At 34.5% G+C, this 19427-nt stretch overlaps 1 protein-coding gene across 1 annotated transcript in view; it reads right to left on the minus strand.

Moving 5' to 3' along the window:
- The window catches only part of RYR2 (ryanodine receptor 2), a gene marked incomplete at its 5' end in the record, with an annotated part of 392755 nt that overhangs the window by 57631 nt on the left and 315697 nt on the right, over positions 1-19427 (minus strand). The window contains 9 exons of the mRNA XM_082048672.1: positions 3342-3438; positions 5024-5136; positions 8411-8563; positions 12788-12847; positions 13746-13916; positions 14250-14342; positions 15875-15962; positions 16379-16619; positions 17978-18298. Coding sequence (XP_081904798.1) covers positions 3342-3438; positions 5024-5136; positions 8411-8563; positions 12788-12847; positions 13746-13916; positions 14250-14342; positions 15875-15962; positions 16379-16619; positions 17978-18298 — 1337 coding nt within the window. The remainder of the gene's footprint in view (positions 1-3341; positions 3439-5023; positions 5137-8410; positions 8564-12787; positions 12848-13745; positions 13917-14249; positions 14343-15874; positions 15963-16378; positions 16620-17977; positions 18299-19427) is intronic.

The following is a 19427-nucleotide window of genomic DNA, read 5'->3' on the forward strand; positions in this document are numbered from 1 at the left end:
AAGTAAGAAATCATTATAATTTCAGATGTTATCTGTTACCAATATTGGCCACACGACAAATACATTTTTTGCCTTGTGTGTGCTAGTGTCACATACATTCCTGTGAGAATGCTTATATGTCTCTGTGTGTATTACATTTCATATATGCCTGTGAAGTCCACCTTTTCCAACCAGCTCTACCAGAAATGACTGTTTGCAGCTGAGAATTCACTTTAGTCAACTTTTATGCACAATGATTGCTTCACATCCTAGTCTGAGACAGCCATAAAAGGTTCATTTCACATTTTGCAATAGGTAACAATATTTTCAGTGTCAATAACAAGATCTGAACAATGCAAATTATATCTCTAGTTATATCTCACCATTTTTGAGGTCTTCCCCTGCTCTGTATTTTAATCTCATTTAGGATTCTGACCTTTCTCTTTAATTAAATGGCAGCATTCTATACTTGGTCATGTTATCAACCAGAATACCTCTCTAATGTTATCAAAACTGATGAAGCAAAAGGGCAGAAACTGTGTTAATGTTTAATACAAGTTATTAGGTTTCATAGACTTAATTCAAATTAGTCGGAGGATCAGATTCACCAATGACTGAGTTAAGTAGAACTCATTATTAAAGCACAGCATGAACACTAGGACCAAATGATTTACTGACATTTCTGGGAAATAAGAATCCTTAATTTTGAATGCTTTGACACATTTGCTCTATAGTTAAATATTTACGTGTAAAATAAAAAACTTTAACTGAACATAAGAGGACAAAACAAATATATTGGATAAGTTTTAGTTGTGACTTCTAAATGTTGCAGATTTAAATATTCAGTTTTTATATAATCTGATTATTAAACATCCATTAAACATATTGCTCTTATAAAATATTATGTCCAGTAATGCCTACCAACAAAACTAATCAATAATTTTATTGCATAGGCTTAAGCGTTCATATAAGTTATTTAAAGCAGAAGCATTTTAACTACTAATAAAGACAGTGTTGACTACTTTATTATTTTTAATATCAAATATTAAAAATCTAGTTCTCTTAGAGGTTTGATCTGTCGAATCAGAATTAAGAATCAGCAGAACTAAGCTCCTCAGATAGAGCACTTGCGTATACTTTTTTCTTTTAATATACAGAGGCAGAAGAAATAGTACTACTTTTGTATAATTGACATAAGGACAGAAGAATCAGAGAACAAAACTTCAAGTTTACAGTCCTTTGCTTTAGAGGATGCCTTCTATACTTCAGAGAAAGCCCCTACCACAGGTCTATAAAATGCCTGGATCTGGCAAAGCCAGGAAAGGAGGCATTTTTTACTGCATTTCTCCCTTTAAATTCTTTTCGTTTAGCAGAAAAGAGTTCAAGATTGTCAGTACTAAGAAAGAACTTTCCATGGGATATAACACTGTAGTTTAAAGACTACAGAGAGTTAAAGGACAGGAACTCTTGGCTGTAGTTTCTGGGCCCTGGATTGTTCCAGTTTTCTACCTAATGTGTGAACAGTTCACAAACTTCAGACAGTTCTTCAAGCATGCACTGAAGAACCCAAGACTCCTCCTTCTTCTCCTTCCAGATGAGTTCTGCCACCACAGCCTGGGCAGTGATTCCATTTTGACAGTCCAATAAATCTTAAATTCCTTGCCACATCAGGGTACAATTTCTCTAAGAGGGACAGAGAACCTTCACCAGCATCACAACCACGTCTTTCATGAAGTCCACACAACAGTTTGGGTCAGCTCCAGGGAGCTGAAGAGCAGAACCTCCAATTCTCACCCTCCACAGGAGTGTGCTAAAGCAGCACAAATCTGATAGAAATTTATTTAAAAAATAGACAGAATTTTGTTTGCTCTTTTGAATAAAGGTGCAATACATATCTCCTTAAGAAAACGCTGGAGACACATGTATCTGTGTGCTTGAAGAATTGCAAGGGAATGCCTGTAATCCTTTACCAAAGGGTAATATAGCAGTCAGTCCAGTCTGTTTCTGTCTTTTCCAAGACAGATTTTCACATAAGCTACCTGCCAGCAGATACCTGTTCAAAATCTTGTCAAAGATATTGTTTCATAGAGAAGGTAAGGAAACAACCCTTTATGTCACAGTGTAACCAAACGACCATGCTGGGTTACTTCTTCACACATTCATACCTGCGTACACATATACACATACACATAAAGAGCTATGTCCTGCCGCATTCCATATCTACACACACATGCTCTCAACTGCAAAAACATAATTATTTTTGCTAATGAACCTGCATTATTTAAAACATTCATACTGTGTTAGGACACATGAAGATATCAGTTTAAGAGGCTGCATGCAAAGTAAGTATTTGCAGAAGTCTCTTGCTTTTTCACAATACTTGATTATACAATAAGAATGTCACAATAAATTAATTCTGAATGTGTGCAGGCAAAAAAAATCAACCTCCATGGTCTGCTTAGGTTGAGTTCATTGACGCTCATCTTCCTTCCACTATTTTGATCCTTATTTTCAAAATTATTCACCACTTGAGTAGTTTTTAAGCATAAGCTTTAAACAGTAAAAGCAAATTATTGTGGTTTGCATTTGTTTGATTTTTTTTCTCTTTTGTTTTTTCTAATAGCAATTTTCCAGTTAGCTTCCTCTACTGCAGAGTGAACTCTCCTCACAATAAAAAGCCTGATTTCAGACTGTGTGCTATTGGTCCTCATAGGGACTGAAACATTTCCCAGTACAAGTTCTTGCACAATCCTCAAAAAACTACCTTTCTGTGTGAGAATTGTAAGGGATGAGAACACCAGGCTTTACTGAAAAATCACTCTGGGAACTAACTGGGCTAAAGACATGGCTCTAACACTTTACTGAAGGGAAAAATCATCACCTCTCTGACCAGCTATACAAGAATGAACATCCTCTTCATGCTTTCTGAGGGACTGATTAATTTAAGGCTAGAATTCCTCTAGGTTCATATTCTATCCTTTTGATTTAAATGGCTTTAATACGAGTTACAAAGGCTTCAAATACATAAAGGTTAACTGCAAAGAAAGAAGGGAATAGGCCGTTCCCCTTCTCCACAGGGCAGAAAATAAGAAATAGGGCAATGACAGCAACTGGCATGTAATTTATACAAAGTTTTAAAAGCTTTATAAAAGGTTACTGAAATCCTGAAGCAGATGGCCTGAGGGAATTCTGGAATCTGCTTCATGTGCAATTGTTAACACCTGTCAGAGTGACTTGTTTATAGCTACCCCTTTGGTGAGAGATAGCTTAGGTTATATCTTATGTACCTCATAGACTTAATATTATACAAGATGAATGTTAATCCATAATACATTCCCATGACCCTTTGTACCCAAACATACTGCTAAGTCTTCTATCAGTTTGTCTTCAAAATAGTGTTCTTCTGTTTCAATCCAAGATTTATCATAGCCTTGAAGAAAGAGATTGACAGCTCGGTGCCTAAAAAGGGAAATTTACAACAAAAGCTGTAAATGTTCATAGAAAAGATTTGGTCAATATGAATTTCATTTACCTTGGACAACTGTCCAGTCATTACAACTGCCATTTAAAAGTAAAGCAAAATTTCTATGGTAAAATCTGCCGAAAGTATCTATTTTAAAAATGGTGTTTACATTAAAATGCTCTATTTGAAATATTAACTCGATTAACATTAACCTGATTTTTAAAATATAATAATGATTTTAGGAACAGATAGTAAATAAAACTTTAAAGAAATATAAGGACAGCCAATAAGTAAAATTAATTACTCTGTCATATTAGCGAGTTTTATTTTGAATAGAAATATTTTCGTATCATCTTAATTTAAATATTAAGATAGTATGAATAGATAACTTTGGATTGTGCTCAAATAATTGCATTTTTTTAATGTTCAGGATTAGACTTGTATATCTAAAATAATAAACCATTCTTTTTCCAAACTCCATGAATTTAAAGGGATGATGAGGCTAGGGCAAAGAAGGTAAACCAAGGATTATGTTTACTGTTTTGTTTGTTTTTTCTTGAGGATTCAACGCAAAATGTGACAACCAATTCTCCATGAAGAATTCTATCAATTATCTTAACTGTTTTTAAACCACGATCAGTCTCATTTACTGAAAAGGAAGAAGTAAAATTAAAATATACAGGAATGCTAGTTATGTACAGGTGACCTACTTGTTAAAGTAAGAACAGCTGCAGATGGAAATATCTTGGTTCTATTTTCAGCTGTCATGGCAGCCTCATTTCAGGCTGATATGATTCTCATGCCCTTGTGCTTCCTGGGACATACTTTAAGATTCATCCTACTGACTATGGTAACAGTAATAATAGAATAACTGAGAACATTATTAAGTTGAAAAGATCAGACACAAGTGTTCTGGACGTTATTTTTAGCAATTGCATAAAAGAACACAAGTCTACTTTTTCTGAATGTTCATTCCTTCCAGAATCTCAGGATTCTGAAACTTGCCTGACTACAGATCCCATTCTCTGTCAAACAAGAAAGAAGAGGAAAAGAAGCCACTGGAAAAAGTCAGAAATGCCTAAAGCATGTGTATATATTTCTTGTCTTGCTCTTCCCAAAAGTGTAAAATAAATATGCATGTTTTCAGATAAATAGTATCTGTTTACTTCCTGATTATAGAGCATTTAACTTGTAAAGGTAACTCCATGTTTCCGGAACTATACCATGGCTTAAGAGGAAATTTATATTCCAAGATTATATTATAGTGACACAAATACGTCAATTTCTGCATTTATCTCCTATGAAAGCTGTTGACTTTTCAGAAGAGAAAACATACCAGAAGGAACAGGTTGAACAACAGCAGGAGGAGATAACCAGAAATTTAAATTTATACTTTTTGTTATTATTTTTGGAAGATATAAGAAAGTAATCAGATCTAATAAAATAAAGTAATATGCAAAGTACATTACCATGCAGCTTATTGGCTACCGGTTTACATGTTTTTCTTCCTTTTGTTCTCACCAAATAGCACTGTATGAATATAAATGCATTTGTGAAAGATAGAACAAATATAGCTTTTACCTTGGCAGATTATACAAAGGTGCCATTCTAAAGCAGGCAACTACTGCTCTTTTCCTCTGTTTAGATAGCAGCTTATGCCACACTGCTTTTTTGGACCGCTGAGGATGCTCAACCTGTTACATAAAATACATATGGAAAAATAAAAAATGTGGCAACGTCCTTACTGTCTATGCCTACTGGCATAGTAGTAATAATGAAAAGGTGAGATAACAGATAAATCAAGTGGAAAGATAGCAGAGGAATAATAGATGGAAAAAGTGTTCTAGACAGAAGTCAAGTGATCAGACAAATTGCAGAATCAGAATTTAGAAAGTAAACTCAAAAGCAAAAATCTCTCTTTCCTCGTATCATATAGATATTCTCCTTTTTTACTTCATCCACTTCTTTTATCTTTTAGATAGAATATTATCATCTGAGGCCATCTCAGGAAACCTTAACTTTAACTACAAGGAATCTTCACCCTTTCTGTCTTTCATATCTAACTCTTTACATATGTACAGGTAAATTGTACACCTTCCTCAAACAATACTTTTAATTGTATTTAAGACAATTCCTTTAATCTTTTATTTGTAGTTTTTACCATGACCAGCTATAATGGGAAGGAATTAACTTTAAAAATGAGAGAGAGGCACAGAGACTTAGGACTAAATCCCTTCCATGAACCTGTATAGCTAGAATGAACAGAAGATATGTCAAAACACTTCAGCTACATTTCATAATATTTCATCTCTGTCTTCAGATACATTCTCTTTCTGCATCTTAGCTCTACAGCAGCATGAGATTAAATTGGGTGCTCTCCATCCTCATCTTCTGCTCTTTCTTTTGTTCCACCTTCCATCCTTGTTTCCATCAGAAGAAAATGACTACAGTGGTCCAGAAGAGCAACCACACACAACAGTGTATAGCCTGACTGGATAACTGGTAACTATGACTGCAGGCTGTGCTATAGATCACTCCTTTCCCATGGCATATTCACAGTTGTAATTCACTTCACAACTGCTCCATAAAGATGATATCATTTGATATAAGCCAGGCAACTCTTGTAGAATTAAGGGGGACATGTCTTTTGTGAGGAATTGTTTGTTGGTTTGTGGGGGTTTTGTTTGTTTCTTTTATGGACAACTGTGCTAGTGGAATAATAGCTCTTCTGTCTCTCAATATCAAAGGACTCAACAGAAGTCAGTATCTCTACCCCAAAAGACTTGGTGATTCTCCCTTGTAATAAAATAAAGCATTTAATTTAAAATATGCTGTGATTATGATGTTTATGTAGACTCAATATTCAATCCAAACACTGTTATCCAAGAAGACTTTTCTGGTTTAGTAAGATACAAAAAATTATTCATAGTTAAACAATAAACATTTAATTAAACAGACTAAAATAATGCCAAGCATTCAGTGAAATGGACAATTACACTTGTAAGATTAAATGGTGACATTCAAAAACAAATTTTTTCCAAAAGATAAAACCCAAATCAAAAATATTTAAGAGAAAGAATAGAAAAGAGTTCACTGCAAACATATTTATAGTCACAAAACGAAGTCAGCACTAATAATTTAGAAGTCAGGCAAACCAAAATGTGGAAGTTAGGTAATTAGTAATAGCTTCACAAACAGTTATAAAACTCTCTATACTTTCCCAAAAGAAATAGCCTCGGCCTACACAAGCAGATCTCTGAAAATAATAAAAACAAAAACGTTAGCTGTGCACAGAAAGAAAACACAAAGAATGAACTGATCTTTGCCAGTGGAATAAGAAAGTATTCAGAGTATGTATATTTGGAGAACACAGTATTTGTATTTGGACAGCAAAGGATTACTCAACACCATCATAAAAACAGACCCAGTGCTTGCATATTCATTATTTTTTGCAGACATTGAAACACTCATTTCGGTAACAAAAGCACCTGAGCACTTGTCTACAGAAGCTAAGTAAAACTGTGGGGCCAGATCTCTAAAAAAATAGGTGGAAAGTCCCAGAATAAAAGCATTTACTTCACTACAAGTAATTGTTTAAGTCTGATCAAAAGGTTTGATATGAAATGTCCATCTGGTATTACAGTGTACTACTGCTGGATTCTATACCCTGTGAGATTGATCCTGTGACAGAACATAGAGAACACAAGGATCATACCTTGGGTTTCACTCCCTTGAACAATTTCTCCAAACTACAAAAGCTTAAAGTGCAAAATAACTAACAACTCAGTAAATAAAATGGGAAAACTAAATGTATCAAATAGTCTTTGACTTGTAAAATGTACCGACATAGCGGACTTCGTTATTTCAAAATTAAAGAATTAAAAACTTAAAGAGAAATAATACTCTCGTCCCAAAGGGAGCAAAAATATGAAATCAAAACCAACAAAACAGACAGCTAACTTCCAACATTTATTCTTGGTTGACCTATTTCTGGGGAGAAGTTTAATCCGAGAGACAAAAAACAAAATTCTATCAGTGCTGGTGGGAAGAAGGACATTAAATAAATTACAGATTTGTTTTAAAGTTACTGTTGCCCAGGTCACATGGGAAGCTCACGATAAACAACAGAGCTTCATGCCAGATTCTGAAACAAGTTAAATATTCTGCCAGCACTTTCTGAAACAATCATCCCCCTAACCTCCTTCTACTATTTCTTGAATGCAGCAAATAATATTTGAGCTAGCCAGGCTAACCTTGGTTTGTATTCACTGTTACACCAGAGTCTGAGTTCACATATGCAAGCAGTTTGCTGGACCACAAATGAGTAGTCTTGTTAAAACTTTCAGATTATCAAGAATTTTTAGAATTTCAATGCCAGTTTAATTTTCTCATTGAATATCTTCTTGGCGACATTCACACAAACTACATACAGATTTTTTCAAGTGGATATGCTTCTTATAATTTTTTTGACAGGTACATAGTAAATAGCTTCCTGAAGTCATCATGAGAGAAGCTGTGTATCAAATCATCTGACTATTCTACTCCATGCAGCTATAACATGCAGCTTTTAGCCAGAAATGTATGCAGGCAGCTGTAAATTTCTTGCTACTTCAATAATTCAAGAATCTCAACTGAGGAAAAATACCTTGAAAAAAAGGTATTTTTTCAATAATTGTTTTTCACTCACATTCTGTGCTCCATGAACAATTTAGTGATTACTTCCTGCTAGCTGAAATGCACCAGAATGAAGCTAAAACATAGGTATCATTTTCTTAGTCCTTTTCCAAATAAATGGATTTTGGAGCTGATGCAAACACACTGTGGTCAATATGACCACAATATTGGATTACAAAACAGTTAAGCAGTAGTCATCAAAAGAAAGAAAACAAGAATATAACACTAAATACAGCAGGTGAAAGTACAAATGAAAGGTTGAATACTTTTGTTTAGAATAAGAAGCAATGGAACTGGGAAAATGTGTCTAACCTGTTCCAGGTGAAACAGTACATTAGCTATATCAAGGACCCTTTCCACAGTCTTCTCGGGATCTGAGGAATCTTCAGTCCTGTTCGGCAAATCTTTGTAAAGTGCCATCTGCCACCTAATGGCTGGATCCTCAAGCTGCAGGAAAAAGATTTCACATGTCACCAGGGCAAAATGTTCCTAATGTCGGGACAAACAGTTTATTTAGTACAGAAACCACTTCAACGGACAACAGAAGCACTTTATATGGCTAGCCCACACTTTTACATCACTAACCCATACATTGCCCACTACACTGACTGGCAGAACAAAACTAAAGACTGATTTGTGCAATGTTTCTTCTGAGCTTCCAGAGTACTAGAAGTCTAATAATCATACAAAGAGCAAATGATCATGGGCCAACAAATAGCACTAGTATCAGAAATGAATATCTTATTTGAGGAAAAGTAATGAGTATGAGGTAGGCAGACATTATACACGGATTTTTCATCTATTAAACCAAACGACAATTAATTGTTGCTCTAGTAGTTGGGATTACTTAGTTTTCAGCCACAGAAATTAGTCATATTAGGTTTATTTATGTCTAATATTTTTCTTTTTTTTCAATTGTTAAAAAATCGTAACTACTGATTGCTAGCCAAAACATGAAAAGCTAATTTATGAAAAAAGAATTTTCAAGATGCATTTGCTTATTTAGTCTACAAATTATAGAGAACTGTATGAAGCAAAATGTTTTCTCTTATTTTTCTCTTTACATTTCATATTTTCCATTTCAGTGATCTGTGATTCTCTGTTTTACCATTACAAATCTCTTTTGTGGTTCATTTTGTCTCCTTAGTGTTTCTGTTAGCCAACACTGCTGCAACACACTTTGCAACCGTTTTTTGTGCCAATAACACTGCAGACAAAAGCAATGTGTAACCCATTTTAGTGAGAGTTGTGGCCAGTGATCATTCCTGATTGTGCAATTTAGCTTTATGTCACACTGGCCTGGATTCCTAAACCATTTAGGAGCCTAAACCCTACAGATTTGAATAGGGTTTAAATTCAACACTTACTTTTATAAAACACCTTTGTGGATCCAGATTTCAATATGTGCCTAAGATAAAACCACAATGCTAATTCATCTCCACAAAATATCTTACGATACACAGTTTACTCGAGTTCCAGGAATGATTATAAACTTACACAGTCACTCAATAATAGCTTATTACAACCTAGAAAGCCACAATTGACAGGTATTTCTTCCACTTTTTGGCTTTTCCATTTCTTAACAACAGTCACATCCACAGCCTTTGTGTGAGCATCTGACTGGGTCATCATGAATGGACAGGCCACAAAAGACTTTTTAATCACAGATGGAGATGTCTTTTGATCTGAGGACTCCTCACATTCTATCAAGGTACAGCTTTTTTGTACAGGTAGTTTTCTAAGGGTATGAGTAGTTGACATTTCAAGGTGTGAATTAGTATGGCTGGAAGAAGATTTTGGTGACTTGAGCTTCATCCGTGTCAAAATGAATGCAAGTTTCATCATCAATTTCTTGAAATAAAAGGCTCGGTACTGAGTGACAGCATGCAGGCATGCAAGGAAAGGAAAGACAGAAACAGGGTGAAGACAAAGGTAGACAAATGCATGAAATAGATGCCACAACATTAATAGCTAAATATTCAGAAGGATGATTCTCAAATAGTGCAGTTTTCCAAAAAGAAATCAAGCTAAATTATATTTTAGCTCCAACATAAGTGACAGAATGTGGTGTCTCTGAGAAGCAAAAGTGGTTAACAGAAAACACCATTTGAAGAAAGAATATTGCTGTGGCTGGAAGAAAACCAGCCTTTGCAAGAAGTGTTATTTTTCCTCTGTTTTGAAAACCACCTTACACAAACACCATTTTAACTAAGTTACACATTAATTCTTAAGATTTAATGATTTAAATCTATAAGACCATTTGGCATACGTTCCTTTTATGTCTGACTCAATCAGATAAAATAGGATAGTGTACGCATGGAACACAATGGCATCATTTTTCTTAACAAGAAACATCATGCTTGACACTATCTGACACGTACTTGATAGTGACTGAATACTAATGACATCTGAGAATTACATAATAATTGATATTGTACTTTGTAAATAACTGCTGAATTTAACTTTATACATGATACTTGTAAATAATTAAGTTATACACTCAGGCTTAATGTGAACTCTAGAATGCGTCACTGCTAAATGATTCATGAAAGGATACTTCGTACCACTGAGAAGAACAAACTACTTAGCAATAGATAACAAATCATAATAAAGATAATAAATACAATAATAAGTCGAAGTTTTGAAATCCTGGAAATGGTGTATTTTGCCTGTAGTTGAGCGACTATTTTTCACACACAGGTCAAAACCAGAGTTTTTGAAAGCTAGTAAAGCAACACGTAGATAGCTATCAAATAAAGCTAGCTACAATAACTGTTTTGCTTTCTTAGCTACACATTCTGTGTTTCCCTGCCAGAATGTCATCTTCCACTGAGAATTCATTCTACAATTAGGAGAATCTAAAGTCACTGTTGAAAAGTTTATAACTGGAAAATCCATCAGTATGTACTTTGGATTAGCTAAGATTACTTTCTTCTTAATAATCCAAGGCACCATGAAATTTCATCAATATAAGAAATTGAAAAGTACTTTTATTCTCATGTGTTATAAACAGAGGAGGTGATATGTTGCTGAACAAAAGAAAACTTTTAATTGAATCAAAGGAAGTTTCTGAAAAGAAAACACAGATGAAGATTTTAAGAAGTATCATTACTCCAAGGCAACAAAGCAGCAACAGACAAATCTCTCAATAGCAGTATGCAGATTGTAACCCTAAAGAAACAAAGTAGAAACTGAAGTATTTAAACCAGGAGGACAAGTGCTAAAAAGCAGCATGAACTGCCATGCAAGATTTACAACTGCGTAGCTTACAAAACGACAATATACACATACTGAAAATATCAGAATAGAAATACCTATCTTTATCTTTGAGAAAACATTACTGAACTTCACACACAAAATCCCAACATATAAAAGGTTTCTATGTTCATGACATGCACATTGCTTTAGTACTGTTGTTCATGAAGACCTTCATAAACGTTGTTTTCTTCCTAATACTTTACCTGTGTGATTCCTTCTGCTTCTTATTATGTAATATTTGCTATATAAGGATAAGTATCTCAAGCTTTTTTCAGGATTTAACCAAATCTTTTGTTTTCAGTGGTAAATTTGTCTACGTGCAATCCCTATAACTTACAGCTATTGGACTTCTATTTGTAATATTTTGTGAAAAATGCTAATTGTTGGCTTCACAAACTTATTTATCTTCTCGTGAGCTCCCAGAAACCCCCACCTCCACATAATCTTGCTTGACATTGCAGCAATATACAGAAAACCTAAGGCGGGAGAAAATTAATCTTAAGATATTATTCAGGAAGAACCATCCCATTTCCAAGCAATTAAAACAAAAATCACTGCCATGCACTGAATTGTAGTAGAATCTTGACTTCTGGATGATTCTTAAACACCCTTTCAGGAAAACAAACAAACAAACAAACAAACAAACAAACAAACAACTATTCTCTTTTATCATTTCATGAGCACAGGAAATACTGGTTAGTTTTGTCCTTGAATAAAACCTGGGGCAGGGGGAGGAGCTAAAAGACAATCCTAAATAAAGGACCATTCACAGTTCCAATTTCATTTTCCTTCTCTCGAGAAGAAACGTATATAATTTAATTACATTTCTGTATTATGGCTGATTCTTTGCCATTATTTGAAGCATTAATAAAACAGTCCAACTACACTAGGCTAAGTCAGGACTTTTTCCTCTAGGGCTATTCATCTGGCACTAACTGGAATTTAATAACAAAAATCTGTGCTTTTCCCAAAATATTTTCTTTTCCCTAGTCTGAAAAACAGCAACAAAACACTGCAAAGCTGAGATTTTGCACTTCACAGAGTATGCCAAAGCGGGAGCTTCCTTTTTCTTTACAATTCAAACTGATATAAAGTAACCTTGAGTATTTTGCAGATTCTGTCCCAAAAGATAGAAGGTAGAGTTTAGACACTGACAGACCTTACACCCGTCTCCAATTTCATACTAATGGTGTGCATAGGCAGGGATTGGAAGGGTCACATGTTATTGTATATAATGCATATATAAACACATTAAAAACCTAGTATTTAACAATTGATGTAAACAAGTTACTTGGCAGAAAAGAAAAATGGACTACAAGTTATCCTAACAAACCAAGGCAGGTTGTCATTATATGGCACCAACAATTAATTCAAAGGAAGAAATATCATGTTTAAAAACTGCATATAGATTACCTTGCCCTGGAGGTGAAGATTACTGCGGATGATATCTCGTACTTCATCTTCAGTATCTTTCTGTCAATGTATTACAAATCATATAAATTAGAAATAAAAGGTAATTAAGGAAAGATACTGTTCATATAAATGTCAACCTTGGGCTTAGTTCAGATGATGAATACAACTGACAATGTGGAAGACTGAGGAAAAACTCAGTGGAAATGTATCTTTTTGTATCAGGCCAGAGTTAGTCATATCCAAGTTCACAGAAACAAGTTCTGGATGGCATAATTTGTATTTGTTCACAAGATCATGTTAAATGCAAGTGTGTATATATATATATATACATATATACATACTTTAACCAAAGTTTGACCAAATGAAACCAATATCATGAACACAGATTTTTTTCTTATCCTGACAATGTAACAGAGAACACAGCCTTCTCTGATTTTACTTCTGTTTCTTTTGGAGATCTTTTATCCTCTGTAAACATTCAGTTCAGGTTCCCAAAGCTCATATAGCCCACCAGGGTGTATAAAGTACTATAGCTTGAGAAAGGATTATATTCCAAATTACAATCACATCAGTGCACTGTGAGTTTACTCCTGGAAGAATCACTTTTAACATAGTTTATCCCTACAGAAATTCTCGCCTTCATGTGAGAGTGATCAAAAGGAAATAGTTATGATATTGGGCACAGAAGTTAGGACACATCCAGTTCTCATTTTCATTTCCAAATTCAAGCTTCATAAAATACAACTGATCATTTAGAAAATAGTTACGTCCAAACTGAAATGTTTTATATCCTGAAAATGAGAACAATATGTAGATTACTACATACCACAGCCACTCGTGCCTTTATGTACTAGAATTAGTATTGATTATTTGTGTAAGAATAAGCATGGGGGAAAATTTCAAATAATTTCATTAGTAAAATATTTTTACCTTTTAGAAGTGCAAAAAGAGCACCTACCATGCTGAATCGATTTTTGGCCAGTGCAATTAGCTCTTGGTCTCCAGGAGCACAAATATTTAGGCCAATGGGAAGTAATCTTTTCAGTGCTGCCACAATGAGAGAGGTCTGCATGGAGTACCGGTCACCTTTTCGCTTCATCTTCTTCCTCTCCTGGTCAGAAACTGCTGCCTGCAGCATAAAGCAAAGATGAAAAAAAAAAAAAAAATCCAATATTAAATAAAAGAATTGCACTAGAAACTTTGTAGTTATCTCTGGTTTGACAATTTCCTTACTACCAATACAGTTTCATTGTTATCTCATGGAACTACCATTATATCATTGCCAGTATTTTGCACCAATATCTAGAAAGTCCACTGCTTTTCTCAAACAATTGTCTTTTGATTCTCAACCCAGTTTTTGCAACAGATTTCATTTTAAAAAAAAAAAATAACAGTGCTTCTCTGTACTCCTCCTTTCTCCTTCCCCTCTGCAAAGAGAAAAATACAAAAATCTTTACATTACCTTGGACATCTTAGATTTGGTGTCACTGATGAGGAAAGACATGTTGTTGATTTCATTTTGTACCACAAAGTTCTGCTCTTCCCTTTTGAAATTCTGGAAATATATAAAGGATCTCAGCTAAAAGCACTTATGGTATATGAGAAATCTATCTAAATAAACCCTAAATAAAAATATAAATTAACTGGAAATACATAAAATCCACAGGACAAAGACAGAAAAAATTAATGATCAACAATGGCCTTGAATTCCAGCTTTGATTTACATGGCATAGCACAGGGGGTTGTGGTTGAGTGTTTCTTTGGCTATGAAACAGCTATGATAAAATCTCATTCCTCTTCTAATTCAATATAAAAATACGGTCTGAGTTTTTGTTTACCAGAAATCATCCATTCATATATTTCTTTCCCCCCATTATAAAGCCCAGTATTTTCAGATACATAAGAAACTTTTACTTAAAGTCTGAACTTAGGAACACACAAGTAATTTGATGATCCAGTATCTAACTACTACGCAACCAGTTTCTGTGCACTGTGATGTTTATACAAAATCTTACAGTCAAATTCAAGCACGAATACACAAATAACAAGGCACCTTGCTTCCCAAACTTAAGATAATTGAAGTTATGGCAGAAAAGCAATTAAGTATAGACAACACTCCATATAGAGATCCAAAGTCTGAATGTATTTAGTCTCTTCTTTTTTTTTTTTTTTTCCTCCTTTTTGTTCCAGTATGCACATGAATCATGTTTCGTTTTCATTTAAGCACTAACAGTGATGGTGCCCAATTAGATCTTAATGCAGATGCCTTGGTTCTTGTCTATAAACTAGAGGAATCAGACTTAAGAACCAAGAGTAGCTTTTGTATAAGTGGAATTAGGAAGAAAACCTTAACTGGTAAAATTTATGAAATACAAAACAGTACCATTGAGCAAAAAAAAAAAAAAGAAAAATTATTCAGAGAGTTACTTGTAAGTTTAATTTTGCTACTTCCTTGCTCTTAGAACATTAACTGACTTTGTTTCATTCAAGCCAGCTACAGATCTAGTCTTAATAATTGAACAATATACGACCTACACTGCAAAACTAATTAAGTGACTGTAAAAAGTGTTGCATATTTCCTTCAGGAAACCTTTGTTGAGGACCTTTCCACATGATTTTTATTGTAACTTTGCCTAGAGGTTCAAGCAGACAGACCGTACAATTTAGGAAAATGGACTTTAATGAGATAACTACCACTAATTTAGTAGCCTTACATCCTGGTTCTAAAAAGGCTTTGGGGGTGAAAATAACTAATTGGGAAGGAACTGGGCGGCGGGGGGGGAAGTGTAAGGACACAGAACTCAATGAGCTTAATATACATTAAAAACCCCAAACCAAAAACAACAACACTAACAGCAAAAAAATTTAGACAGAAATATCTGCATTCAGTGTTACTGTGCTACAAAACACCATCAACTCCTCTAGCTACTCAGGCATTTCAGAAGTGCCAGAAAACTGAAAGTCATTAATACCATGCCATCTGCATTTTCACTTCTGTCATTAAATTTTTTCAAATATAATCACTAAATAATTGATGTGCCTACTAAGAATCCTAACTAAAACAAGTATTTACCACTAATTACTTACATGAGATTTTGACCAATAAATGAAGACCTCGGCCACCATGCGAAACAATTCTTCTGCTTCAGGATTGGGCTCTTTCAGCCATTTTGCCCTAAAATTTGGTAGAGGGGTGGAAACACGGATGATCCTCACTGTCTTTATGCTTTGACATCAGTTTTCAACATTTTACAAGGATACAAGCCAACAGAACGAAGCATGCATGCTTTTAATCCTTTCTGGGTAACAGTGGCTTTTTGATGTCTTGTTTCAAAATGCTTAAAATCCTTTTACATTAATCCTAGGTCTAATCCAACAGATTTGGATTGCACCTCTTTTTAGGTTTTCTTCTGAAAAAGATCCCAGTTCCTCTATAATAAATGTCATAAAGTATCAGCTTGAACAACTTCGAGATTGGCAGGTTGAGTAAAAGCTACTTTAATTCAGTGCTAGGCATAGCAAGGGACAGGAGACGGTAGCAATAAACAGGAAGATTTTATGAGATTCATTGACCTACTCCTCTCCACATACCTGTTATAGTCCACAAATCTAATCAACAAAGGGTAGAAGGCATAGAGGTCCCGTGCCAAAGTGGTGAACTCATCTAGGATGAGCAGTTCAGCCTCCGACATGTCACCTCTGCCTTCTGCTCTTAGATGTTCTTCATCCGACACAACCACTGCTGCTTTTTTCTTTAGCTTATCCATCAGTGGCAGGAAGTGTGTCTTTAAGAGCTGTGGCTTCACTTTGCTTATGATGGGCTGGGAAAACACTATTTAAGGCAATGAATATTATGTATATACCTGGCCACAAAATATAAATAAAAACTTTTACCTTGCCCCTCTTTCTTGTGTCCTATTTGTAGGTTACAGAGTAAAATCCTGCCCCCATTGAAATCGGCAGAACGTTAGCCAAGAATTAAATGTGGTCAGGATTTCACGCAGTCCATTAGCTTTGCAACTATGAGGGTAGAAAAGCCTAAGGTTTCAAGTGTTATGATCTTGCAAAGTCTCTTTATTAGCATTCTGTCAGCATATTAATATTTGCCAATTTTATGGAGTAATGCAGAAGTTGTTTAATGGTATATATGGGTGGATAGCTACATAGCACACACAAGTTCTCAGCCACTGGCTCCTCTTTTGAACCTTGCTCTTTAGCGCGTGAGCAAACAGAACAGGAAAGCAGACTCTAGTTATTGGCAAACCTGCTGGATAAGCCCGCCTGTATTTCTTACACACATTAGGACACTGGAAGGCTTTTGTGTAGATAGAAACGAGACTAATTCAACCATCCATCAAGCCATTTGAGACTTGTTAGCACAAGCTTTTTGCAAATCTACTCATAAAAATGAATATGTAAATTACCACTTCATCTGGGCCCATTAGTACAAAACCATTTGTAACATATCCATTAGATTACAAAGAATTTTAGGCAGTTACCACTTATCCTTAGAGTGCATTACATTACTAACCCTCAAAAGAGTAGGAATCCAGACTGCTATCATGAATGAAATTACTACTACAGTAAGGACTAGAAAGTCATAAGAAAGCCTAACTGAAAAACTGAATTCACAGCACTGAAGTGACTTTGCCTTACAGGTTGTAACATTGAGAAAGAAACTGTTTTAGATATAGTTTAAGGTGTTCTCACAATTACATAAGGGTTAATAAAATGAAATATGCATTTCCACACTTCACTGTAATAGAAATGTTAGATATACAGTTTCAAAACAATATTTTGAGGATCCAGCGCTCATGCAGAACTGCAAGGAACTGTGTATGCCTGAAAATGGAAACTTGCTATATAATGAAAATGGGTTAAATAACTTTACTCCTTTGATCCAATATACTGTAAAATGTGTATGTGCATATTCTGGGGAAAAAAAGAAATAGCTTATCATGCTTCTCATATCACTTATTAAGAGATTAAAACATACTGCTTACACTGCTCTTTCTTTACATCTAATATTTGTGGTTCATCAAGAACTGTATTCTTTAAAAACAAAAATACGACCATTGGTCTAATCCAGCTTTAACAGGGTAATTACAGAGTAATTCAGAGTGTGTGTAGATATATATATATATTCTGAAGATACACACACATGCTTATTTGTTTATTTTTAAATCTTACCTGCTAGTCTTTTCATCCAGGCTCCTTCATCAATACCAAGGTTGTTATAGATGATTTTCAATATATTACCCAACAGAGTGTTCATGTGCTCTGATGTCAAGGCTGTGCAACACATTTCAGCCTTGTCAGGGTTGTTTTCTGGCCCGTGCTCCCACCAGTGTGACATGTAACTACACAGCATAGGCAGTATAACTTCCATGATATGTGGCATTTGTGTGTAACGAATACCAGACTCTGCCAGTTCCACAATTTCTTCCATTAGCTTCACCAAGGAAGGAATATTTGGACAAACCTCTTCCACAGTAGTAGGCAAATTGAGAACTATATAAAAAAAAAAAATAAATCAATAAACTAAGTCATAGAGGGAAAACTATTCAAATGCTATTGTGTACAATTTTTATTTTCTATTTACATTTGTGCCTTTCTGATCCAAGGAAAAGAAAAAAACAACAAACACAACAATAAAACCCAGGTACTTTCATACCATTGAGCAATAAACTGTTTTTATATATAAGGTTCAATAATGAAACTTTCTATAATAAAAATAATTCCTATATGGAAGCTTCAAGAATGCAATTATTATGGAATGAATTCAGAGACATCAGATGTAGTTTGCTATATTCAAAATTAAGCTTAGATTTCAGAATTTCTTCCAACGTAAGCTTTGCAGTTGAGGAGACAAACTGATACAACAGAACATCTCTCCACAACACATCAGATGAGATCTGGAATGTTAATAGAGGAAAAAGAATATTGTCTGACATAATGAGTAGAGCAAATTCTCAGAAATTGGCATTTGGAGGTGAATTTCTGATTGTAAATGTTTACTTTTCAAATTATTTGTATTATCATTTCCATCCACTGTAAAGGCACTGCAGTTGCCTCTATCATTGGAAGCAATTTCTTTCATCTCCAAATAAATATCTCTAAGCACAACTATTAGCTCTTGAATGTCTAACATCCTGACAGACACATACAATGAGATATACAGATATCTATATATTGAAAATTTAGCCTGCAATTTGCGACTCCAAATATTTGTAGCAAAATAAAGTAAGGCTAGGCTTTTTCCAAAAACACTCTCTTCTCCTGTTTAGACCCAAAAACATTTTACATAGCCATCACAGAGTCTCCTTAACGCTTAACACAATTTTGGAAAATAAATTGAAATTTCTGTTAAAAATCAATTAAAATTCAGCTGACTGTCTTTCTAGATGTATTAAAACAGCTTGAATATATATGGTAAGTAAGTATGGCTGTTGACATTTTGAAGATACTGCAGGTCTTTGAAGAATAAATCTGATATATGCCCTCTTTTCAAAATAAAGGCAAAGTTATAAAAGGAACACCATTATAAATGGATGTCTTATTCACTGACATCTATATATATCTGTGATATAATTCACACTCAGCATATATACAGAGTTCGACCAGTTCTACTGTAACTTCT

The sequence above is a fragment of the Streptopelia decaocto genome (assembly GCF_964273445.1).
Source record: "Streptopelia decaocto genome assembly, chromosome: 3".
Taxonomy (NCBI): domain Eukaryota; kingdom Metazoa; phylum Chordata; class Aves; order Columbiformes; family Columbidae; genus Streptopelia; species Streptopelia decaocto.